The sequence below is a fragment of the Papaver somniferum genome, chromosome 5, assembly GCF_003573695.1.
Source record: "Papaver somniferum cultivar HN1 chromosome 5, ASM357369v1, whole genome shotgun sequence".
Taxonomy (NCBI): domain Eukaryota; kingdom Viridiplantae; phylum Streptophyta; class Magnoliopsida; order Ranunculales; family Papaveraceae; genus Papaver; species Papaver somniferum.
Window position 1 is genome coordinate 61994594 of NC_039362.1, and position 25559 is coordinate 62020152.

General features: G+C 36.5%; 4 protein-coding genes across 9 annotated transcripts; 1 reads left to right on the forward strand and 3 right to left on the reverse strand.

Moving 5' to 3' along the window:
- Nucleotides 1-3442: 3442 nt before the first annotated feature.
- On the forward strand, nt 3443-8253 carry LOC113281702 (SNF1-related protein kinase catalytic subunit alpha KIN10-like). Of its 2 annotated transcripts, none has more exons than XM_026530502.1 (11): nt 3443-3721; nt 4910-5100; nt 5320-5504; nt 5594-5776; nt 5873-6004; nt 6213-6398; nt 6572-6661; nt 6743-6826; nt 7180-7320; nt 7457-7687; nt 7893-8253. In XM_026530502.1, the coding sequence occupies exons 2-11, from the start codon at nt 4914-4916 to the stop codon at nt 8004-8006; spliced, it is 1533 nt and encodes a 510-aa protein (XP_026386287.1). In that variant the 5' UTR covers nt 3443-3721; nt 4910-4913; the 3' UTR covers nt 8007-8253. The 2 variants fall into 2 exon arrangements, with proteins under 2 accessions (XP_026386287.1, XP_026386288.1); XM_026530503.1 differs by having other exon boundaries at nt 3443-3697.
- Nucleotides 8254-10249: 1996 nt separating this feature from the next.
- On the reverse strand, nt 10250-11890 carry LOC113277460 (ethylene-responsive transcription factor ERN2-like). The gene has a single exon (XM_026526549.1). It carries the CDS (start codon nt 11858-11860, stop codon nt 10493-10495), a length of 1368 nt encoding a protein of 455 aa, XP_026382334.1. The 5' UTR covers nt 11861-11890; the 3' UTR covers nt 10250-10492.
- A 1850-nt stretch (nt 11891-13740) lies between these two features.
- On the reverse strand, nt 13741-18448 carry LOC113281703 (CSC1-like protein HYP1). 2 transcript variants are annotated; one of them, XM_026530504.1, is made up of 10 exons: nt 18239-18448; nt 17509-17892; nt 17260-17415; nt 17003-17066; nt 16618-16827; nt 15412-15710; nt 14932-15208; nt 14524-14790; nt 14194-14427; nt 13741-14070 (listed from the first exon to the last, which is right to left on the reverse strand). In XM_026530504.1, exons 2-10 carry the CDS (start codon nt 17787-17789, stop codon nt 13921-13923), a joined length of 1938 nt encoding a protein of 645 aa, XP_026386289.1. In that variant the 5' UTR covers nt 17790-17892; nt 18239-18448; the 3' UTR covers nt 13741-13920. The 2 variants fall into 2 exon arrangements, with proteins under 2 accessions (XP_026386289.1, XP_026386290.1); XM_026530505.1 differs by lacking the exon at nt 18239-18448 and adding an exon at nt 18124-18141.
- Nucleotides 18449-19091: 643 nt separating this feature from the next.
- On the reverse strand, nt 19092-23925 carry LOC113281704 (CSC1-like protein HYP1). Of its 4 annotated transcripts, none has more exons than XM_026530510.1 (10): nt 23807-23925; nt 22939-23357; nt 22689-22844; nt 22432-22495; nt 22061-22270; nt 20856-21154; nt 20375-20651; nt 19930-20196; nt 19594-19827; nt 19092-19495 (listed from the first exon to the last, which is right to left on the reverse strand). In XM_026530510.1, the coding sequence occupies exons 2-10, from the start codon at nt 23220-23222 to the stop codon at nt 19340-19342; spliced, it is 1947 nt and encodes a 648-aa protein (XP_026386295.1). In that variant the 5' UTR covers nt 23223-23357; nt 23807-23925; the 3' UTR covers nt 19092-19339. The 4 variants fall into 4 exon arrangements, with proteins under 4 accessions (XP_026386295.1, XP_026386293.1, XP_026386291.1 ...); XM_026530508.1 differs by lacking the exon at nt 23807-23925 and adding an exon at nt 23598-23766; XM_026530506.1 differs by lacking the exon at nt 23807-23925 and adding an exon at nt 23594-23766.
- Between the last annotated feature and the right edge of the window lie 1634 nt (nt 23926-25559).

Below are 25559 nucleotides of genomic sequence, written 5' to 3' on the forward strand. Positions count from 1 at the left end.
GGTACAATTATGCTCATACGTCTCTGATCCCAGCAGGATGCTACGTACTTGATTCCCTTAGTTGATCTCACCCACAACTAAGAGTTGCTACGACCTAAAGTCGAAGACTTTAATAAACAAATCTGTATCACACAGAAAAGTCTACGGTAATATACAAATCCGTCTCCCACGAATATACCTACGAGTTTTGTTCCGTCTTTTGATAAATCAAGGTGAACATGAACCAATTCATAAACCGGACTGATATTCCCGAAGAACAACCTAGTATTATCAATCACCTCACAATAATCTTAATTGACGCAGCGAAAAAGATATTGCGGAATCACAAACAATAAGACGAAGTGTTTATGATTTCTTTTATATCTTGCGTATCGGAGATATCAATCTCAAGCCAATTATTACAATTGTACTCGTACGATAGAAACAACAAGATCAGATCACACAACTACAAGAAAGTAGTATCGGTTTGGCTTCACAATCCCAATGAAGTCTTTAAGTCGTTAACCTGGTTTAGAAGAAGAAACCAAAGGTTAAAGGAGAATCGACTCTAGCTTAGCACAAATAGTATCACACAGAAGGTATGGGGGTTAGGTTTCCCAGTTGCTAGAGTTCTCCCTTATATAGTCTTTCAAATTAGGGTTTGCAATCAATGTTAGCTTGGAAACAAAGCATTCAATATTCATCGTTAGATGAAAACCTGATTATATTCAAGCTAATATCTTTCAACCGTTAGATCAAAAACTAGCTTGTTACACACAAATGAAATGCACGTTTTTAGGTTTGTGTAACCGTACCCAAACTTGTACATTTGTTGGTTCGACAATAGTCAACCAAATGGTTAGCCATATGATCACTTTCATATCAACCATATTCTTCTCCACCATAACTAGTTCAAGTGACTCAAATGAACTAGTTAGAGAGTTGTTCAATTGCAAGGAAATCTTATGTAACTACACAAGACACAATTGAAGCAAAAACGATTTGATTCACTCGAATCGGTTCATGAACTATATAGCCACGGTTTGCAATTTGCATTCCTTAGTTTATATAAGAATAAGTTCACAAACATCGTTTTTAGATATAACCTACTCAAGTTCGCTGACTGGGTTCGCGGACTTAAGTTCTCGGACGGAGTTCACAAACTCCAGCAGAATTTCTCGGGACGAGAACTTCCGCTAGTTCGCGGACTTGGCTCACGCCACCATGCCGGTTCTCTTGATCAACAAAGTTCGCAAACTTCGGTTCAAGGAATAAGGACTTATACATATATGTGTTTCCACAATAATGCTTATATCCTCCAACGGTTATATAATCTAAACTCTCATTTCAATCATTTGAAACATTCTTAGAGGACGTTGATATTTTATAGTTGTTATTCACAAACTATTTTTCGCTAAAGTAAGCAATTTTCAAAGTGATTTAAACTTGTCATGACTTTCGTCACTAGGTAAAGATGAACTTGGTTAAAGCGAAAGCTTACCAACACATATTTCGAGAAATAGATAGGCGAGATAAACTCGGCTCGAAATAGCAAATGTGTATAATCTAAGTCTATATAGCAAAACGACTTTTGTCTCAATATAAGAGATAAATAGACTTTTGAGTCATAGATAAGTTCAATTCTCCACATACCTTTTAGTCGATGAAGATCCACCGGTTCCTTGAGTAGTCCTTCGTCTTGTATGATGATTGTCATGGAGTTCTTGAGCTGAACTACACTTTCTATCCTAGTCCGAGACCTTAGCTATAGTAGACTAGAAATCAAGACTTATAGTTTTGATCACTAACATTGACAAACATGCTTGAGATAGCAACACATGCGAGTTCGACCGAGCAATGCTCTAACAGTCTTATTATATATCTCTCAATGCTTGGACTTCAAGTATCCTTCCTTTCTAGGGTTTGGAATCCCTCCCTAACCATTTTCCTTGTTTTAACAGTCAAAATACGTTAAAACACGTCCCTTGGGTTTGCCTCAGTCGGCGTGGTCGATCTCCAGTGAACTGTGCCAACTTAGGAACAAAATAGCTCAGAAACTATGTCTGAAAATATGCTACTGCCGGCATGGTCGATTCCCAAGTGAACCATGCCGACTTAGGGAAAAAAACATACAAAAAATTTGTCTGAAAATAATGTTTTTTTTGGCATGGTTGTGTTTTAGGTCGTTTTCTTTCGCTTCGTCTATTTTTTCCCATAACTTCTTCGTCCGAATTCGGAATGACCTCATTTTTTTTTGCATTCACTTTATTTTCTCATTCTCTTCAAGATAGTATTAATAACTTATTGATTTGAATAGTTGAATTTGGTCGTTGTCCCTTCTTCATCGTTAATACTTCACTTTAAGCACTTTGTAGCTCTTTTTTGGATGATTCACCAACTAGAAAGTAATCATATTAACAAGTAATATGCGTAAATTATACCTAAAACAACTAAACAAATATGGATTTGGTACTCTAAACATGTAAATTAAGGATTTATCAGTAACTAAGGCTTATTTATGCTTTTTTGTTAACTGAAATAAATGTAATGAAAACAAGTATGTCACAGTTGATAGCAAGATGAAACCCCATCTTAAACCCAATGTATTGCAATATATGGTTGAGGATAAGCAGATAATATTTATATTGCTTTGAGTTTAGCAAGATATTTAATCAAATAAAGATCACAAACAATGCGATTGGAGATGAATATTCCCCACCCCTAAATTTAAAGAAATATTGGAACGAGGATGTCTTATTTGTATTGCCACTTAGAAAACACACATAACAATCGTTGGGTAATCTCATGCGCTTAGGCCAAGCACTATGGTGAGCTATTTCGCTATAACTTAATTGTAACGAAATCGAACTGCTATGGTCTTCCGCGTAGCTTAAATGTAACGTTATCCCTTAGCTATACTTTAAATTAGATCACATCTGGTGCACCTTGTAGCATAGAGAAATCGCATGGAGACTGAGTATCCGTTTGTTTTTTTCACTTTAAACTGAGTTTCCGTGTAATATTCAATCAAACGGATACTCAATATCCATTTCTGGATTTTCTCATTTTACATTAATATTTGTCTTTTTCACTCTTTTATTTGCTTTCGTTTTTTACAGTATTTAATGGAAGTTGAGTTTGTGTATAGTATGTAGTATGGGTAAGAGGTTGTCTTTAAACTCATTTCCATTGGCTTTAAATAAGCAACCAAGGAAAATCCCTCACCACATTGGTTGGCCTTGGGACAAATGGAGAATTTCTTTTGCCAGGTGCCCTTATAATATGTTGAAGTTCTCTATGGGCACATCTTCTTTCTCAGGTATAGATTCCAAACCGGGTAGACACGTCATGAAGAGAAAAGAGGAAAAAGAAAACTAGAAAACTAAAATAATGAATCGACGACACGTCAGGAAGAATCACCCAAAAAATAATAAAATAGAAAAGAAGAACCATACGATTGGTTTATGTCAAAAAAAGAGGAGAAGAAGAGGGGAGGGGTGCGCAATGTACACATACTGAAACAACAACAGGCGTAGGATAAGAAAAACACAAAAACACTCTCTTTCTCTGCGGCTCTCCTTCTTCTCCATTGCACCTTTCCTCTTTCGTTTCTCTTCGCAGAGATACAAACACATTCATTTACCTCTGTGTGGTTTTTTTCTTTAATTGGTGGTGAAGAATTTAAAGATCTATTTCTTATAATTTGATTCTTCTTGGGGTTATTCTCGTCTCTATCTATCTTGTAAGTTCTTTTATTTCTCTCTCTGTTTCTCTTGTTTGATGCTTGGGTTTTTATTTTTCCCATTTTTAGATCTTTATTATCTAGCTAAAATTGATTTTTATTTTGGGGGTTTTAATTATTTTTTATGTGAATTGATGATTATTTCACATGCATTTAGTGTTTAGAGAAAAGGGTTTTCTGGTTCATCAATTCTAATCTCTTTTATTTGCCAAAGATTGGATTTTTATTTTTTATTGTTTTTCTGTTGAGTACATACATGAGTGACATGAGGAATACAAAATTATATCTGTTAAGAGAAGGACTGAAGGAGAAATTACTGGATTAGATTAAAAAAAAAAAGGATGCACCTTACATCTTCTGTAGTATACATACATAGGTCTGTTAATCATTTGTTGGTCGTATTTCGATTTTGCTATATCAGATGTGGTTAACATTTTATATGTTGCTGAATTTATCATGGGAGTTATTGATTTTTGTGATGAGTGTTCTTGTTATGTTAGGACAATGTCTGCATTATCTACTGGGAATGCTTGTTAGGTTGAGATTTGTTATTTTCATTTACGACCAACAGAAGCTGCTTTGGTTTTCTAGGTGTTATGCCCATGTTTCTTCGATTAAGTTTTTAGAATGTAAAACATTTTGATCACTTCTTTCTACATGTGGCGGATGGTTTAATGCAAAGCTAGTCGCCTTTTAAAGCATGCTTTTGTGGGTTAAATTAGCATCCTGTTTGGACCAACCATGTAATGCTTGCGGACATGTCCTAAGTGTAACTACGAGAGAGTGGCATCTAGAGAACTGCTGCTTTCTTGATTGGAAAATTGGGCTTACTTATGTAAGTAACTATTTGGTGAAGTTTATGTGGGAGGTTTTAAATAATATTGTAATTTATTGTCTCCATGTAATATGTTAGTAAAAGTGAGATTCTACTTCCTACACATTATATTCTTGCTTTATTGGCCATCAATTGTGTGCGAAACCTGAGGCACGAAAGCTGCTCGACCGATTTTCAGAAAGCTTCCTTAACCATCAACGTGTGGTTGGCATGCATGTGCTCTCTGTTCACTTTCCATTTACATTGGATGAAATCATTATCACATGATGACCATCCTTTCTTATGAATACCTCTCTTGTTCGTCATTCTCATTCTGCATCTCACTCGTGTATGTTTATCATATCCGATATCAGGAAAATGGATGGACCAGGTGGCAAAGGTGGCACAGCGGATTCATTTTTATCGAATTATAAACTTGGAAAGACACTTGGCATTGGTTCCTTTGGGAAGGTGAAAATTGCAGAGCATGCACTAACCGGTCATAAGGTTGCGATCAAAATCCTGAACCGCCGTAAGATAAAGAACATGGATATGGAAGAAAAAGGTGCTGTCATCAATCTTAGCACTTCTTTCATGTGTTTGTTCACTTAGGAAAGCCACATCTCAGATATTCCGTTTCTGTTTTTGAATTATTGTTGTCTTCATCTTTCTAATCGTTGTTCACATTCGTAGTTCAGCTATCCAAACATATGGCTTATTTGATTTGCGCAAAACAAAGGCGCCATGTGGTTGATTCTCGACTGATGTGTTTCATTTCATGCAGTGAGGAGAGAAATCAAAATCTTGAGATTGTTCATGCACCCACATATTATACGACTTTATGAGGTTATAGAAACACAAACCGATATCTATGTTGTGATGGAGTATGTGAAGTCTGGAGAGCTGTTCGATTATATTGTAGAGAAGGGTAGGTTACAGGAAGATGAAGCTCGCAATTTTTTCCAGCAGGTATTTATGTCTCTTATTTTTAGTTTTCTGCGTGTGCTTATATTATTGACTGTTGAGGAAGTCTTATATCATTTTTTGTCTGTAAGCAGATTATTTCTGGTGTCGAATATTGCCATAGAAACATGGTGGTTCATCGGGATCTTAAGCCTGAAAATTTGCTTTTGGATTCGAAAGGTAACGTCAAGATTGCTGATTTCGGATTGAGCAATATTATGCGGGATGGTCATTTTCTGAAGACAAGTTGTGGAAGCCCAAATTATGCTGCTCCTGAGGTATTGCGTTAAACCTAGAAATTGTGTATGGTACTTAGGCTGGGAATCTGTTAGCTTTGGTTTACGCTTCAAATTGTGATCCGTCATATTTTGTAGGTAATTTCTGGAAGACTGTATGCTGGGCCCGAGGTAGACATTTGGAGCTGTGGTGTTATCTTGTATGCGCTTCTTTGTGGTACCCTTCCTTTTGACGATGAAAACATTCCTAACCTATTCAAGAAAATTAAGGTAGTCTTTACTTTCTGTTTGCTTTCTTTTGGGTCAATTTGGTTCGATGTGACTGTATATATAGTACAGAAGCATCATGTAGTAATAAAGATTAAAATCTATTTTTGCTGATGTTGTCGTTCTGATTATCTGTCTTTCCATCCCACTGGATTTAGTCACATATTGTCCTCAAAGAGGTTTGAATAGTTGATACCAAAATTCTCTACAGGGGGGAATCTATACTCTACCGAGCCATTTATCACCTGGAGCAAGGGATTTGATCCCAAGGATGCTTGTCGTTGACCCTATGAAACGGATGACCATTCTGGAGATCCGTCAGCATGCGTGGTTTCAAGCTCATCTTCCACGTTATTTGGCTGTTCCCCCACCTGATACGATGCAGCAGGCCAAAAAGGTATGACAACTAGAAAAGTTTGCTTGGATCCTAGGATTTCTTTTTTTTTTTTACTATTTTTCCCTTTTTGACTCGTAGAGGCATTTCTAGTGATGTCCATTTTGGCAATATTTGCTTACAACGGTTCATAGCACAGATAAAGCAATATATTTTATCCTCTCTCTCCATCACAGATTGATGAGGACATACTTCAAGAAGTACTTAAGATGGGATTTGACAGAAATCAATTGGTTGAATCTCTTCGCAACAGAGTACAGAATGAGGTATCAAGTTACTGAAATATTGATGACTGTTGTTAATTCCGTAATGTATCTAGTATTGGCTTAACTTGTTAATCACTACAGGGGACTGTTGCGTACTATTTGTTATTGGACAACCGGTTTCGCACTACCAGTGGCTATCTTGGAGCTGAGTTTCAGGAATCTATGGTGGGTTCATCTGTCCTAGTTATAAAATGTTGCCTGTTCTGTCTTTGCTTTTCATTCCTGAATGTGCCTTCTTCTATGTCATTGATTATTATTGTGCCCCGTGAGGAATATTATTACGCACTTTCAATCTGGTCTTCAGTATCATTAATGAATGTTAAATGCATTTTGATTGATTAAAAAAATTCGATGAAAACCGATTTTGGTTTCCCAGAACCCAACATTCTGCTTTTGTTGTGGAGCCTTCAATTGTTGGGTTAAGTTTCCTGCACATTTATCACGCATATTATGCTATCAGATATATGTTTCTTGATTGAAAAATCTTTTAATTTATTTTCTTATGGGTAACTCTCCAGGACTCTGGTTTCACACGTACCCATGCAGCTGATGCTGCTAGTTCACCCATTGCACAACGAAGTCCAGGGTATTTGGAGCAGCAAGGAATTGGGTTAAGAACTCAGTTTCCAGTTGAGAGGAAATGGGCACTTGGACTTCAGGTTCAGTTTTTATCTTTCTTATGAAGTTCCATTTTCATTCTTAATTTTCTTGCAGTAATTTCAGCTAATTCATCATTGATTAGAAGAAAAGAAAAAGGAACTCACTATTGATAGCATTATTTGGTTAATGTGGCAGTCTCGAGCCCATCCTCGTGAAATAATGACAGAAGTTCTCAAAGCTCTACAACAACTCAATGTGGGCTGGAAAAAGGTTGGGCACTATAACATGAAGTGCAGGTGGTCGCCTGGACATCATGGAGGCATGGTAGACAATTTGATTCATGTTGATCATTACTTTGGGGATGAATCTGCCATTGTTGAGAGTGATGGCATCAGCTCACAAAATGTCGTCAAGTTTGAAGTGCAGGTACTATAATCTTCTTGCTAAGTCTTCCTTCAAGTCGTCATAGAATTTTGCTCGTACAACATGGTTTGACCAAATGCTTCTCAAATGTGACTTAAATGTCTTAATAAATAATACTGCAATATCTTAGGAGCGCTGTCAGAAAATGATAAAGGTAACTTTCCATATTCGTCAGCATTTGACATGGCTTATTCTGTTTCATTAACAGCTTTACAAGACTCGTGATGATAAGTACCTACTCGATCTACAGAGGATCAGTGGGCCGCAGTTTCTATTCCTTGATCTTTGTGCTGCTTTCCTTGCACAGTTGAGAGTCCTTTGACATTAAGGATCACTAATAGAAAGAGAAAATATCTCATCCTGAAGCTCCTTGGACACTTATTAATAAAACTTTTGTTTAAGCTGTATATACAAAGTCTAGCGGTGTTGCTCTGTTTGCAGGACCGGCCCTGGGTACAAGCGACCAATAGTGTTGCTTCGGGCCCCTATTTTTTCAGGGCCCCCAAATCTTTTCCTTTTTGATCCTGTATGTTTCTAAATCTTTTAATGGAATAATTTTTTAGGGACCATGGTTTTTTTGAGGGAACCATGGTGTTATTAGGCCACCTTCCCTATAGTGATAAGGGGTGTCCTAAAACGTTGAAATGACTAACCTACCCTTAACCTAATTTAATTTAAAACCAACCTAATAACCACCTATATATATATATATATATATATAACCACCTCCTCCCACCGCCGATCACCGCCGATCACCACCACCACCACCTTCGATTATCACCACCACCGATCACCACCGCCGCCGATTACCACCACCACCTCCGATTATCACCACCACCAACCACCGATTACCACCACCTCCTCCCACCACCACCGCCTACTTAAGAAATGTAACAACATCAATGCAATCACAATTAAGTTCGGTTACATAATAATTTTATCGAGTATAAAAGACGTCAGCCGCAACCTGATTCTGCCATGGGACCATTCCGGAGGTATTTTCCAACAAACCCTTCACTTTAATTTGATTTTGATTGCTTCAATCGAATAGAAATCATCAAAATAGGGTTTTAATAGGAGTTACAGAGCCATGTTCGGTTAGGCCGATTTTCCAAAAAATCCTAGTTTACTAACCGAACTTCTTGAAAATGAATAACACGAAGAACAGTTCGGTTCCATTGGATTTAAAAATAAGTCACTGAACTCTCTATTCGGTTGTTTCGCAAAAATTTTTAAAACTACAAAGTAACCGAACTCCACCCTTAGAACCGAAAAAAAACAAATCCAGTCTAACCGAACTGTGTTGTTGTGACCACTATGTTGAGTTCCAAAATAACCGAACTTAGCCAATAGAGTTCGGTTTGTTCGCAAAAACTTTTAAAATTACAAAGTAACCGAACTTAGCCAATAGACGCTGGAACTTTACATTTTTTTTGTTTGTTAAGTTCGGTAACTTCACAATTTTATCGCAGAAACCGAACTCAGAATTCGGTTGGTTAGCTGTTAGGTTCAAGTTTGCGAAAGAACCGAACTTTGTAAACTTATATACTCTTATATTACGTAAAGTTCGGTTAGATCAAAAGTGCATGCAGTTTGTGAACCAACCGAACATAACGCTGTAACTCCTAGAAATTCTATTATTTGAGAGTTCGGTAACCTGCGTGTTTGGAACAAGTAACCGAACTACACTTTCAGATGAGTTCGGTTACTTGTTCATCTCATGGGGCAACCGAACTACAACTTCAGATGAGTTCGGTTACTTGTTCTTCAAATAAAATAACCGAGCTGTTCAAAATCCAGTTCAAATCCGGATTATTTTGAAGATTAACAAATATTCTAGGAGAGGATGGAGATGAAGAATCAGATGAGTTTTCATCATTTGAATACTCAAACTTAGTGAATTGGAAAAAAATTTTATTTTCCATGTTTTTCTCCTTCATCTTCTCTAACTTTACTCTCTCAATAATTCTACTCAACTAATAATAAACCCATCTTTTAATTTAATCTCACTAATTATTTTAACTAAATCATTCACTAATCATAACCTAAAATTAATTAAGAGGATAAATTAGGTATTAAATAAATAATTAGATATGGGGTGATTTAAAATTATTTCTAATGTCTTTTATCCAAAATAAAACCATGGTCCCCAAAAAATCATGGTCCCAAAAAAAATCGTTCTTTTAATGATGCATATGGTCTAGAAAATCCAGGTGAAGATATTACTGTAGACAATCATTCTCTTAACAGGTTTAACAATGGCTGAAGGCCAGTATAACTGTGAGCTTGAGCTTGAAGTACCTGTACCCCTATCTGATCCAGCGGATGGGTTCTTTTCTTTCTTGAAGCATGCATGCGTTCTTATTAGCTAACAAAGTGAGGTCAAGACTGGAAATTTGGTGACAAAAGAACTGATGGTCTCCCTTAATCAGAACTGAATCTTGTGAGGATGATTTACATCTTCCTGTCATATCGCTCTCATAAAAAATATATCATACATTCATACCGCCATACAGTCTTGATAAATGGTACCGTGCGCTTAAATAAAAGCTTTAAAGACTACTGCATTTATTCAATTAACAGTTTACTACAATAAACTTCAATTTAAAATAGCATTTGCATTAATATTTGATTCATGGGAAGAAAGTAGCCTTGTGGCTTGTGCTAATAGTCCTCTAATGCATTTAGATTCTACTCCCAAAAGTACTTTAGGTATACTACTGGTCAACCCTCATTTCGTATCCACCATTAGTGTGACGCAGAACATACACATTTATCCGATTAAGTCTCTCCCTACCTGATAACTATTTAAGCAACGAGGCATATCGGAGAAAGATCATCAAGAGAGCTCCAAAGCGATAATTCTCCGTCATCGCTCGAGGAAGAAGATGGTGACAACGAGGACACAGTCAATGGAGGAGAAGAAGGTGATTGTCCAACATCTATCAAGGTCTCTGTAGGGCTTTGCTCCTGCTTATTTTCAACTTGAACTGCTTCTGCATTTTGAACTTCTTGTTCTTCATCAATTTTCTTCTCTTCCTTGTTATGCTCACAAGTAGTACCACTTGCTAAGTTACTACTAATAAACCTTCCAGCTCTACCTTCTAGATCATCATATTCTGAACCAAGCCTCAACTTTAAACACTCGGGTATACCATTGAAAGCATAAAGCGATGCAGAAGATATCCTTTCATATTTCATTCTTTTCATGGCTGCTCTAAGCATCTCAGGCTGATTTCTATCACACTCAATGTCCTCATGGTTTTCTTGTTCGATTGGCTCCGTGATATCTTCTGCTATCTCAAAAGGATAGTAACAACTAGGCAACGATGACGACCCCGCTGCAGCAGCATCTATAAATTGAAAATCCATAACAACATCATTATCATCTTGGAACTGATCGTCTATAAACATCTGTCCTTGATCTTCTCCAACAAGTTTTTCTTCCTTCTCTCCTTCTCCTTCCAAGTAATAGTTACTAGCACTATCAGTACTTAGATGATCACTAGGACTACCCCACTTGTACTCCATACCCATATCTCCTACTACTGGATCTTGGTATTCTCCATTTAAACTTAACTCATCAAAACTTAACGTATTCATATAATCACTGTAAGTAGTAGTAGGAGCAGCAGTTGTATAACTTGCGGGTTCATCGAAGAATTCGGTCAGCTGGGTTTCATGTGCTAGTTCATCTGTTTCATTAAGTTGTTGTTGTTGGTGGTGGGGGAGTTGTTGTTGCTGATGATTAGAGATTGAACCAGAAGAGTTGAGATTGTTTCTGCTGGACTTGAGTTTGTGAAGAAGAAGGTTAGATATCTTTGAAGGAAGAGCTGGTGTTAAAGGAGCAGAAGAAGAAGAATTAAAAGAAGGCCAAAAGTTTGTTCGTGTATTGGAACCACGTAGTAAACATGCAGCTTCATCATAAGCTCTAGCTGCTTCTTCAGCTGTATCAAAGGTACCTAACCAAACCCTAATCTTTTGTATGGTATCTTTGATTTCAGCTACCCAACGTCCTGATGGTCTTTGCCGAACACCAACGAATCGTTTACGGCCTCGTCTTCCTCCATTTAATGCTGCTACTTCTTTTACTAGCTCCTTAGTATTATCATTACTACACTGATGCTCTTGAGCAATATCTTCTGGTTCCTCAATTGTCTTTCTTTTCCTCGCCATGTCTTTCTTTCTAGCTAGAAGAGGGAGGAGGTTAATTAATTATGCTTGGGTTCTTATGAACATTAATAGTTATATACTGTATTTGATCTCTCTTTTTCTCTTAGCTCATGTCTAGCTAACTAGGTTGGTGAATTTATAGAGTGAGTGCGAAATGATTAAATTTTGTTGATGCTAGCTTGTTGTTGTTACCTGCTTGTCTTCTTACTTCATATCAGACCATATGGAGGTTTTGTCATGGAGTATATGATACGTCACTAGTATATGTGAAGTTCTTACTACTTGGTCAATAGACACAATACACCTTTTGCAAGTGGTTGCATGTTGGATATGCCTTGCCTCGTATGTTACATAAACATGATATCTAAGGAACCCATTTTTGATCTACGGGATACGGAAATTCTATGCAACATATACAAGAAATGGATGCTAAAGCAAGATGCCAAAGGAAAAATTGATCAAAATGGGGACGAAGTTGGATATTCAGGACTTTGAGCTTTAAAAAATAAATAAGATTCCTACAATATAATACTCTATAATATAAGGAGACGTAGATATAGTGTTTGTCATTGCAGAAGAAGAACAAAATGTAAACGATTTCTTCAATGCCCCACAAAAAATGTTGGATACTACAAAAAAAAAAAAATTCTCTTTTAATAAATAGTTTTTCTTAAAATAAAAAATAAAAAAAATTATAATCTATTTAATTGTGTAATTACGTTAGCCAAATAATATATTCATTTAGCTTTGTTTTTACTTATCTAACATTTTCTCAAATTTGTAATTGGCTTTTCGTCGCACATTATCGAGCTGGGAGTGAAACAGCTTTCTCATACCGCGTTCATTTAACGGTTTCAAATTAGTTGATCCCTTTTGGCGAGTTCAAATGCTCATCTTTTAACCTCACCTGTGTCCAGTTCTTAAGTACAATCTTTTTGTCAGAAGTAATTCGGCTCAAAGCACAAAAGTTGCAATATCAAAACAAAAGTTAAATCGGCAATTAGGGAGAGTATGTGGCTGCTGAAAGTTGCACGAACACAGTACACTATTACGACTCGACGCGACACAGTGCTGATGTGCAGCGCAAACAGGCAGACAAAAGAAACTGTGAGGCATCTTAAGTAAGCTGCCCTAAGCTAGCATTTGGTTTTCCTAGTGCGAATGAATCTTGCACTCGGGGCAAAGCCCCAAATAAGGGGCGAATCATTTATAAATTACTTCCTCCGTGATTTTTTAGTAGGTCAGTTTCTTTTTTTGAAATAATTAAGAAAATTAAGAGAATTAATTATTGAAAGTGGTCTTCTACACACTTGTCAATAAAAAAAGTGAAGTGAAATGGTCCCCATAACACTTGTCAGCCAAAGAAATAAGTGAAATGATCCACATAATACTTATCATCAAAAGAAGTTAAAAGAAAAGTGATCCCAGAAAATTAAAGTAACATTTGACTTTCCAATTAGAAAACTGACCTATTGTTTTTGAAATATTTATTTATAGAAACTGGCCTATTAAAAAGTAACGGAGAGAGGACTTTATTACATTTCTATGAGAACGAACGACCTAATCAACACAGGCTTCTAGGACACCGATGTATCTGACAACTTGATGTCTTAGGGAATATCGGATGTTTCTGTTTGCCTGAGCAAAAGAGTACAAAATAAATATGAAATCGTCAAAATTGGGCAAGTCCTTCCGTGGATCATGACTTCTTGAAAGTTAGCTAGTGTTAATAAACAAGCATTATAGTGAGCTTCCAGGAGATTACATCTTAATTCCAAGATTCCAGCTTCCACTTGGAACTTTGTGAAATAAGAGAAGATCCATTTCAAAACTATGTTAAATTTGAAAATACAAGGTATGATAATAATCTTAAAGCTCAAACATTTAACATAAGCCTTTTTTGTTATTATTACTACTATTCTACAACAAACATTCACCCCCATAAATTGCTGCTTTTTCGCTTTATTCGAGCACAATGGACAATTTTAACACAACTTACATCAACATTTTCAAATTTACCTCAGTATTGTGTAACAAGAATGTATAAAATTTGAATTAGAAACTTAAACAGAAGAAAGAAGGGGAGTACTGTGGTACCCTGCAAATTCCTGGTTTGGCTTCAGAGCTGGATCCCTATAAGCGGTGGGAAGGTTCTCCAGAAATTCAGGCATTGTAGGATCGTTTTCATTTTCTCTGTCTTTCTTGATCACACTCTGTACCAAATGGACAATATTACGAGTCAATATCCGTTGATACACGAAAACTAAAAATAACGAAATCCAATAAGAATTTAGGTTCAATTTCTTGATTAGCAGATAAAGAATGATTAATGGTACCTCAACAGAATGGGACTCGAAAATTGGTAAGAAACGTTTCCGACAGTATTCGTTGAATAAAAGAGTGATAATCAAGAGTGGGAGAATTAAGGTTGATGCAACAGGGAGCTTCTTCAATCCAAATATCCCAATTGCTATTGTTTGCAGTAACAGAAGAGAAAATATTGTCGAATTATGAACAGTAGGCCACAACTTGCCGCCAGTTTCATATCTTGGTTCAAATACATCTAGTAACTGCAAAATGATTTCCAGATGTTATTTGCTAGAATTTGTAAAGCATAACTACGAAGTATTATGTTAGGCATACATGTATGAAAGACTTATTCTAACCTGGTTACGGTAGACAATGTATCCAAGACAGAAATAAGCCAAGAGAAAAGGCAGAATCAACGGAGCTAGGAAGACATATGTTAGGCCGAGAAGCCCAAAAAATAGGATTCTTGGTACTTCACTGTGGAAAGGAAGAGATGGAGGGTCGAAATCATGACTTCCTACACAATTTTTAAGCGAAGTCCAAAGAAGAGGAGACACTCTGAAGATTTCTGACGATAGACTTGTCCATCCATTAGTGACAACGTAAGCAATAAAGAACGATGCCTGTAGAGAAATATAATCAAACAATAGGGTAAGCTTGATAAATCAAGTATCCAGAATGGGTTACAGTAATCCTAGAAATATGTTGAAAAACAGAATAATATACACAACAGTAACAGAAAAAGATCTTTAATATATCCTTGCCTGCGCGGGAACAGCCACAGCTAGCTTCATGGGAATGTTCTTTGGTTCAAGCAAATCATTGAATTGCATAATAGCTGATCCGGAGAGTACGTTGGCGAAAAAGATGTTCCATACAGTAAAGATGAGTACTTTAGTGCAAGCACTTCTCTCTATTCTACTATAAGAACTAAAGCCTTGCATGGACGACAAGAGCATCATGATGGGAGGCACAATTTTTAAGAACAAAGTAAGTATGAGACTCGGCAGATAACCTGTAATCACTTGATTTACGAAAGTTCTGCATATTGTAAAAAAAACATCAATTGATTTTCTGCATAGAACTTTATCTTCTTGGGTAATAACATACACTAACTTAATTAAGCATGCAGAAGCACCGGATACAACAAGAGGTTGCTCCAGTTACCTCGATATTCTGCATCACTGAAATGAACCCAAAAGAATCTAAGACTGGAAGTACACATTTCAAGAGTAGATACATACATGTTAAGTATGCCTTTCATAAAAGGAAACAGCTTCTTCAGTTGATTCAGATTGGTAAGACCTTGAACTAATACAACGGGGATAAGGAACAGAACCGTAAGAACAATTGATAAAACAATAACCACCAGCTTGGAAATCCATCTCTGCAGGAACGACGGAGAAAAGAATGGCCAATAAACATCACGAGGCTCAGGTGCTTGCTCTGTGACCCACTCAGTGGGATTATCTGACTGACGCATGTCGGAGACAACTGCAGCACCATAGCGGGTTTTGAAGGAAACAAATGCTGCAGGTACTTCCTGCCAAATTGAAGCAGATATAGAATCAAAGGGGACATCTAGTATTACTCAATGCAAAAGAACAGTGAATAGGACATATGAAGACTCAGGAAAATAAATAGTATGCCATTCTTTTGAAGTACATATTCTGACAGCATGTGGATCTAAAAGTGAAAACTGAAAATGCACAACTACCAGATGAGCGGCCCAATGAAATTGCGACAAAAGGGTTATTGTGGAAAACCTATCCCTTTAAAGGACGACCACTCCCTAACCAAGTTAGAGGACCCAAGATGTTACTCAATGCTACCTAGCATTTTTCCTACTGAAACCTGAGTTCTATCGACCTGTGCCACTGCACATGTTGGATTACATAATTTGAATGGTCTGGTATTCTGGTAACTTAAACCCCATATAGCATTAAACACTTGATAAGTGGGAAAATCTGGTACTCTGACGGAAGAATAATATTAACACTGGTAAGAAGTCATTTGAAATATGATTTTCTGTTTAAGGCATCAGTTTTTTCTTTTTTTGCAGTAAAGTATTGGATAGATTGTTCAGTGACTAGACATGTAACAACCAGAATAGTGGTCATAATAAACCACCCCATATAGCAACACATCTCTCTCCTGCCAGTGAAACATCTGCGAGGCACTCAAATGTTCCTCCAAATTACCTAACTTCATTTTAATGATGGCTTAACTATCAACATCCTGCTCAAACAAATCTAAGAATCCGACAGGGTGAAATTTCTTATAAGGAGTATTTGCTTTAAGCGGGTGATCGCAAGTTCTCCATACCAGTCTAGAAATGTGCAATAAATCAGGAGGAAAATGCAAGGGAAACACCATGCGAGAGTTCAGAATTTAATTTAGCATCTGAAGTGCAAGGAGAAACCAAGTAAACTCTTAGAAAATATCCTTACGATAAGACTCTTGATTCTGCTTGGTGTGTTGACCACCGTATGTGACAAATAGGTAGAAGGGTGATATTCCATAAAAAAACTCCTAATACTTTCGCTGAAATTGCCAAGTCGGGATACAGGGACGCCACGAACTAAAACGGTGAACTGATGTGGCTGAGGTTTGGATGCGTAAAAACAAGCAATTCTTTTTAAGGAAATATATTTGTATTCCTGCAAAATTGATATCAAAAGAAATGTTAAATCTGTACTCCAAAATGTTTTCACTATTCTAGCAACTTTTATATTAATATGGGTTACAAGAAGGATGTTAAAATCTCCAAATCCAGGACAGTGCCTAATTGCTCAGAAGACAAATTTATCAAAGAATCTGAAAGAAACAACTTACTATAAAAAGAAGATAGCAAACAAATGCTGTGATAAAATATACAACACAGAAGTGAACCCATAACCTGCAAGATGAAAGGTAATATGATGCTGAAAATCTCTGCTAATACGATAATATTAGGAAGTCGATCACAAAACAAGACTTTCATTCACAAATTAACCACTTCAAGCTTTAGGAAGCCTTTTTAACAAAAGTTACCCACAATTCTACACATGTTCTCTACCTGAGATATGACTAAAAGGTCCAGGGAGTAATACCTTTTTGAGCCATCATTTACATTTGCAATGCTGAACAAGTCCAAGGACTTATTTGGAATATCGGCAAAGTCCGAGGCGCTTATCTGAGTCCCAAAATAGTTAATTGGAACAAGGATAAAGATCCCAATAACAGCAGCAACTGTAAAGACTTTTATACTGCACAAGAGATCGAATTGTTCAGTTAATATAAACACTCGTTTTGCAAAGTTATAAAAGATAATTGTTAGTAATAATCATATATAAAGTTACCTGAATGTGAGAATGCGAATAAAGACAACAGCATCCAAACCTGTACTCGTCAGAAGATCGTCTTCTGAGAGCTGCCATGCCCTTTTAACCCAACCTGTGGAAGGCAATAGCCTATCTAAATGGAAATCACCACTATTCTTCGCTTTTCCTTCGGCAACCAAGCGGGGAATATATACATGATTGTAACTTGGTTGCTTCCTTAATATAGAATACAATGTGAAATATAAAGCACATATGACAATATTAATTCCCACAGAAGTTAAAAGAGCCGAAACAATCATCTTATATCTATGTTTCGTGAATCAGTTTCTCACTGCCATAAACAACTGCAAAGGTGGAAATATGTACTGAATTACCACAGAATTTCACTCTCATATATAAAACCTGCAAACAAAAATTTAAAACAAGTATGAAAAACTTAAAGCTGGGAATTATTTTTTTTAACGCAATTACCCAACATTTCATCTACATAAAATGATAACACCGTATCTCTCAAAACAAAACAAAAAATAATTTCCAAGTTGAGTTTAGGTTCATTAAATCTGAAAATCAAGAAATTTAGCTAATAAAAGTAATCAAATTGTACAAACAAATCAATAAGTGATACTAGGTTACCATATATAGCTCCAATAAAATCCTAGAAAAATTAGCTGAAACACATAAAATTCAACCAAATCAGAAAGACCCAGCACGTGAATGAATTAGGAAGATAGGTGGAGAGTGAACTTACAGTGTCAGTTTTTGTGGTTGAGAAATTTGTGACACAAAGAAATAATGGCGGATTGCGCCCTTGCCGTTTATATACTGAAAACAAAAGAATAAGTTGAGCTACTTGCCCTTCTGTGCATGTGTCTCTGTCTAATTGACCCGCGTGTGATATAGCATAATATGAATGCTTTACTATTTTGAGAAAACTACTTTCTTTTCTAAGGTTCTAATCATTTTCATTAGCTTTACAAATGAATTATTTACTATTTGGATTTCACGTAATGGGCGACTTGCTGGTTGTATCTACTGATTTGTCATACCAAACCTTCATAAATATTCTTTGGGTTTCATCCCTTTTCCTAGTGTGAATGAATCTTGCACTCAGGGGCAGACCCATGCAAGGGGCAAATCAATCATGAATTACTTTATTATGTTACCATTAGAATGCCCAACCAACACAAGCTTCTAGGCCACCGCTGTATCCGACAACTCGATGTCCTAGAGAGTATCGGATTTGCTGTTCGCCTGAGCAAACGAGTACAAAATAAATAGACAACTTGATGAAATTGTCAGAATTGGGCAAGCTTTCCCGAGGAGGAGGATGACATCTTGAAAGTTAGAAGTGTTTTAATAAAAAGTGAGCTTCCAGGAGATTACATCTTAATTCCATGATTGATGACTGTTCTCCAGCTTCCACTTGGAACTTTGTGAAATAATCTTATGCTAACTATGCTTCAAGGAAAAGAAGAAAAGAATCATTTCGAAGCTATTTGAACAATGCAAGATATGGCAATAAACTAATAACAATAAATAATCTCATTTCTGGCATCAATTACAATTCATTGGTGTTTCACATCCTTTTTTTTGCAATTCCAGAAGAAGAAAAAAAGCAACATATTTTTAGTTTATATTAGCCAAAAAAAAGTGACTGTAAAAGCCGAAGCTAATCCTACACCAAAAGAATTTTTTTATTTTGATAGAGCAAAAACAACAACAATCTTTCTCGCTTTATTCGATCACAATGGACTGTGGTCTTTTATTAGAATGTGAAATTTTTTTATTAACAGTTTCAAATTTACCTTACTATTGTGGAACAAGAATGTGAATTTTTTTTATTAGAAACTTAAACAGAAGAAAGAAGGGGAGTACTGTGGTCTTGATTCCCTGCAGACTCCTGATTTGGCTTCAGAGCTGGATCCCTATAAGCAGTCGGAAGTTTCTCCAGAAATTCAGGCATTGTAGGATCGTTGTCATTGTCTCTGTCTTTCTTTATCACACTCTGTACCAAATGCACAATATTACGAGTCAATACTCGTTGATACACGAAAAATTTAAGTTCAATTTCTTGATTAGCAGTTAAAGAATGATTAATAGTACCTCAGCAGAATGGGAATCGAAAATTGGTAAGAAACGTTTCCGACAGTATTCGTTGAATAAAAGAGTGATAATCAAAAGTGGGAGAATTAAGGTTGATGCAACGGGAAGCTTCTTCAATCCAAATATCCCAATTGCAATAGTTTGCAGTAACAGAAGAGAAAATATTGTCGAATTATGAACAGTAGGCCACAACTTGCCGCCACTTTCATATCTTGGTTCATATACATCTAGTAACTGCAAAATGATTTCCAGATGTTATTTGCTAGAATTTACAAAGCATAAAAACTACTACGAAGTATTATGTTAGGCATACATGTGTGAAAGAGTTATTCTAACCTGGTTACGATAGATAATGTATCCAAGACAGAAATAAGCCAAGAGAAAAGGCAGAATCAATGGAGCTAGGAAGACATACGTAAGGCCGAGAAGTCCAAAAAAAAGAATTCTCGGGACTTCACTGTGGAAAGGAAGAGATGGAGCTTCGTCATCATGACTTCCTACACAGTTTTTAACCGAAGTACAAAGAAGAGGAGCCACTCTGAAGATTTCCGATGATAGACTCGTCCATCCATTAGTGACAACATAAGCAATAAAGAACGATGCCTGTAGAGGAAACATAATCAAGCAATAAGGTAAGCTTGATAAATCAAGTATCCAGAATGGGTTACAGTAATCCTATCAAGAGTTTCATAGCACAACTGATTCATAACTGAGGTATCTTGCTGAAAAACAGAATAATATACAAAACGGTAACAGAAAAAGATCTTTAATACATCCTTACCTGTGCTGGAACAAGCACAGCAAGCTTTATGGGAATGTTCTTTGGTTCAAGGAAAGTATCCACTTGCCTAATAGCTGATCCAGAGAGTACGTTGGCAAAAAAGATGTTCCATACAGTAAAGATGAGTACTTTAGTGCAAGCACTTCTCTCTATCCTACTATAGGAACTAAAGCCTTGCATGGACGAAAAGAGCATCATGATGGGAGGCACAATTTTTAAGAACAAAGTAAGTACGAGACTCGGCAGATAACCTGTGATCACTTGACTTACGAAAGTTCTGCATATTGTAAAAAAATATCAATTAGATTTTCTGCATTGAACTTTATGTACTTGGGTAATAACATAAACCAACTTTGATTATATGCAGAAGCACCGGATGCAACAAGAGGTAGCTGCAGTTACCCTGAAATTCTGTGAAACTGAAATGAACCTGAAAGAATCTAAGACTTGTGAAATACGCATTTCAAGATTAGACACTTACATGTTAAGTATGCCTTCCAGAAAAGGAAACAGCGTCTTCAGTTTATCCAGATTGGCAAGACCTTGAACAAATACAACGGGAATAAGGAACAGAACCGTAAGAACAATTGATAAAACAACAACCACCAGCTTGGAAATCCATCTCTGCATGAACGACGGAGAGAAGAATGGCCAATAAACATCATGAGGCTCAGGTGCCTGCTCTGTGACCCACTCAGTGGGATTATCTGACTGACGCATGTCGGAGACAACTGCAGCACCATAGCGGGTTTTGAAGGAAACAAATGCTGCAGGTACTTCCTGCCAAATTGAAGCAGATATAGAATCAAAGGGGACATCTAGTATTACTCAATGCAAAAGAACAGTGAATAGGACATATGAAGACTCAGGAAAATAAATAGTATGCCATTCTTTTGAAGTACATATTCTGACAGCATGTGGATCTAAAAGTGAAAACTGAAAATGCACAACTACCAGATGAGCGGCCCAATGAAATTGCGACAAAAGGGTTATTGTGGAAAACCTATCCCTTTAAAGGACGACCACTCCCTAACCAAGTTAGAGGACCCAAGATGTTACTCAATGCTACCTAGCATTTTTCCTACTGAAACCTGAGTTCTATCGACCTGTGCCACTGCACATGTTGGATTACATAATTTGAATGGTCTGGTATTCTGGTAACTTAAACCCCATATAGCATTAAACACTTGATAAGTGGGAAAATCTGGTACTCTGACGGAAGAATAATATTAACACTGGTAAGAAGTCATTTGAAATATGATTTTCTGTTTAAGGCATCAGTTTTTTCTTTTTTTGCAGTAAAGTATTGGATAGATTGTTCAGTGACTAGACATGTAACAACCAGAATAGTGGTCATAATAAACCACCCCATATAGCAACACATCTCTCTCCTGCCAGTGAAACATCTGCGAGGCACTCAAATGTTCCTCCAAATTACCTAACTTCATTTTAATGATGGCTTAACTATCAACATCCTGCTCAAACAAATCTAAGAATCCGACAGGGTGAAATTTCTTATAAGGAGTATTTGCTTTAAGCGGGTGATCGCAAGTTCTCCATACCAGTCTAGAAATGTGCAATAAATCAGGAGAAAATGCAAGGGAAACACCATGCGAGAGTTCAGAATTTAATTTAGCATCTGAAGTGCAAGGAGAAACCAAGTAAACTCTTAGAAAATATCCTTACGATAAGACTCTTGATTCTGCTTGGTGTGTTGACCACCGTATGTGACAAATAGGTAGAAGGGTGATATTCCATAAAAAAACTCCTAATACTTTCGCTGAACTTGCCAAGTCGGGATACAGGGACACCACGAACTAAAACGGTGAACTGATGTGGCTGAGGTTTGGACGCATAAAAATAAGCAATTCTTGTTGATGAAATATATTTGTATTCCTGCATAATTGATATCAAAAGAAATGTTAAATCTTCACTACAAAATGTTTTCAATATGGGTTACAAGAAGGAAATGTCAAATCTCTAAATCCAGGACGGTGCCTAATAGTACTGAAGAGAAATTTTGAAATTTATCTAAAAATCTGAAAGAAATAACTTACTATAAAAAGAAGATAGCAAACAAATGCCGTGATAAAATATACAACACAGAAGTGAACCCATAACCTGCAAGAAGAATTGCAATATGATGCTGAAAATCTCTTCTAAAATGATAATATTAGGAAGTCGATTACAAAACAAGACTTTCATTCACAAATTAACCACTTCAAGCTTTAGGAAGCCTTTTTAACAATAATTACCCACAATTCTACCCATGTTTTCTACCTGACATATGACGAAAAGGTCAAGGGAGTAATACCTTTTTGAGCCATCATTTACATTTGCAATGCTGAACAAGTCCAAAGACTTATTTGGAATATCGGCAAAGTCCGAGGCATGTATCTGAGTCCCAAAATAGTTAATTGGAAGAAGGATAAAGATCCCAATAACAGCAGCAACTGTAAATACTTTTACACTGCCCAAGAGACCAAATTGTTCAGTTAATAAGAACACCCTTTTCGCAAAGATATAAAATATAATTGTTTGTAATAATCATGTATAAAATTTACCTGAATGTGAAAATACGCATAAAGACAACAGCATCCAAACCTGTAGTCGACAAAAGATCGTCTTCTGAGAGCTGCCATGCCCTTCTAACCCAGCCTGTAGAAGGCAATAGCCTATCCAAATGGAAATCACCACTACTCTTCTTTGTTTTTCCTTCGGCAACCAACCGTGGAATATATACATGATTGTAACTTGGTTGCTTCCTTAGTATAGAATAGAATGTGAAATACAAAACACATATGACAAGATTAATCCCGACACAAGTTAAAAGAGCCGAAACAATCATTATTTTATACTGTTCCCAGTCTTATATCTATGTTATTTGAATCAGTTTCTTACTGCCATAACCAACTGCAAAGGTGGAAATATGTACTGAATTTGCCACAGAAGGTCACTCTCATATATATTATATATATAAGACCTGCAACCATAAAAATAAAACAAGTATGAAAATTTTAAAGCTGGGAATTATTTTCTTTAACGCAATTATACAAACACCTAATCTACATAGACGAACAACATCATATCTCTCGGGAATTTTTTTCTTTTTCTAATTTTGATGAAAACCCAAGCAGCATTGAAGTGTATTAAATCTGAACATCAAGAAATCGAGCTAATAGAGGTAATCAAATGTTATAATAAATCAATCAGTGATACCTACAAAAATTAGCTAAAACACATAAAATTCAACCGAATCAGAAAGACCCATCATGTGAATGAACTAGGAAGATAGGAGGAGAATGAACTTAGAGTGTCAGTTTTGTGGTTGAGAGATTCTTAAGAAATTTGAGACACGGATAAATAATGGCGGATGCGCCCTTGAAGTTTATACACTGAAAACAAAAGAAAAGAATAAGTTGGGCTACCTGCCTCTTGTGTGATGTGTCTCTGTGTACTTGACCCGCGTGTGAGATTTGAATGAATGCGTTACTAGAAAAGATCTTATTCTAATCATTTACTATTTGGATTTCGTGTGTTGTATTCTAATCGTACCAAACTAAATATTCTTTGGGTTTCATCCCTTGTCGACATAAAAACATTTTTAATAGGGGGCTAATAGAGTTCGGATACATTTCAAGGGATTTTAAACACCGAGTAAGATAAATACAAACATGAATAAGATCCCGCATTAGTTTTCGTCGCCTGATAAATTAATAATGAAGATTTCGTCCCCGGATACAACAAAGATGAAGCTTTCGTCGTTCGAGAACATCCCTGTTGATCTTAAAACAAAAACTAGTAACCAAGAACTGTCATTAAAGCGTAAATAAACCTTCAAAAATGAGATAAAACCACCATAATGGTGTAGATAACTAAAAAACATGATAACAAGTAAACTAAACTTACTAACTAACCTAAAAAGCAAGAAAAAAATGAAGAAATCTGCTCAGATCTAGCCCAAAATGGACTAGATCCGAGCAGAAAATGAGTTGCTAGAGGTGTTTTTGTTGGAGAAGAAAAAGGGGTGAGAGAGGAGAGAGAAGAAGTTTAATTGAAAACACAGACTTATTAAGTCTTATTAGGTTGCTTCATATAGAGATAATACATTATTGGAGATAATACTTTCCTCCATATAGTCAGATTGCTTCAAACACAGACTTATTAGGTCTTCCGCGTGTTTGCCTGCTTTGATACAAACTGAAAACGCGGGGTACCAAAATACACCACCAACCTTTTCTTAGGCAACCTTTATGGACTAAACTCGAATACAATTTCGAGAGTTCAACTTAACGAATCTCAATCAGGAATTATATGAAGAGCTTATATCTCTTTCTCTCACAATTAGAATGTTAACAGAGACTAGTCCGTGAACCTGATTATACCGTGAGAGTACTTGGACGATTTCAAAGATCAATATCCAAGAATCAATCAAGTCGTATCCAACAAACAAGGATGGATATATCTACTTTGATTGATTTACGTACAACCTGTGATATTTCAATTATAAACAATGTAATGCGGAAAAGAAATAACACATATACCATAAATTTTGTTAACGAGGAAACCACAAATGCAAACAAACAAAAAAAAAACTCGGGACCTAGTCCGGATTGAACACCAAATTGTATTAAGCCGCTAGAGACACTAGCCTACTACCAATTAACTTCGGGCTGAAATGTAGTTGAGACCGAATTAACCCTCACAGCAATTTAGTTACAGTCGCGCTCCTTACGCCTCTTGAATCCCAGCAAGACTTCGCGCAATTAATTCCCTTAGCTGGCGTCCTTTACAGCCTAAGAGTTGCTTCAACTTAATTGAAGACTTTAAACCAATCTGCCTCCCACAGATAAGCCTATATGTGATTTCCGTTCTGATCAAAGATCAAGGTGAGGTAGGAAATCGATTGCAGTTGAAAAAGTCTAGCAAACCTCAAAATCCGGTCTTATGACTTCCGAAGAGCATCCTAAATTATTATTCACCTCACAAGTATGAACTTGGGGAATCACAAAGTCTGAGACGAAGAAACTTTGTGATTTATATCTATCTTGTTTGTTGGAGTAAGCTCAACAATCAAAACAAGATCAGGATACACGAATTATCAAGATAAAGATATTTAGACATGGCTTCACGAATCCCTATGTGAAGTCTTTTTAGTCGCTAAACCCTAGAAGGGTTTGGAGGA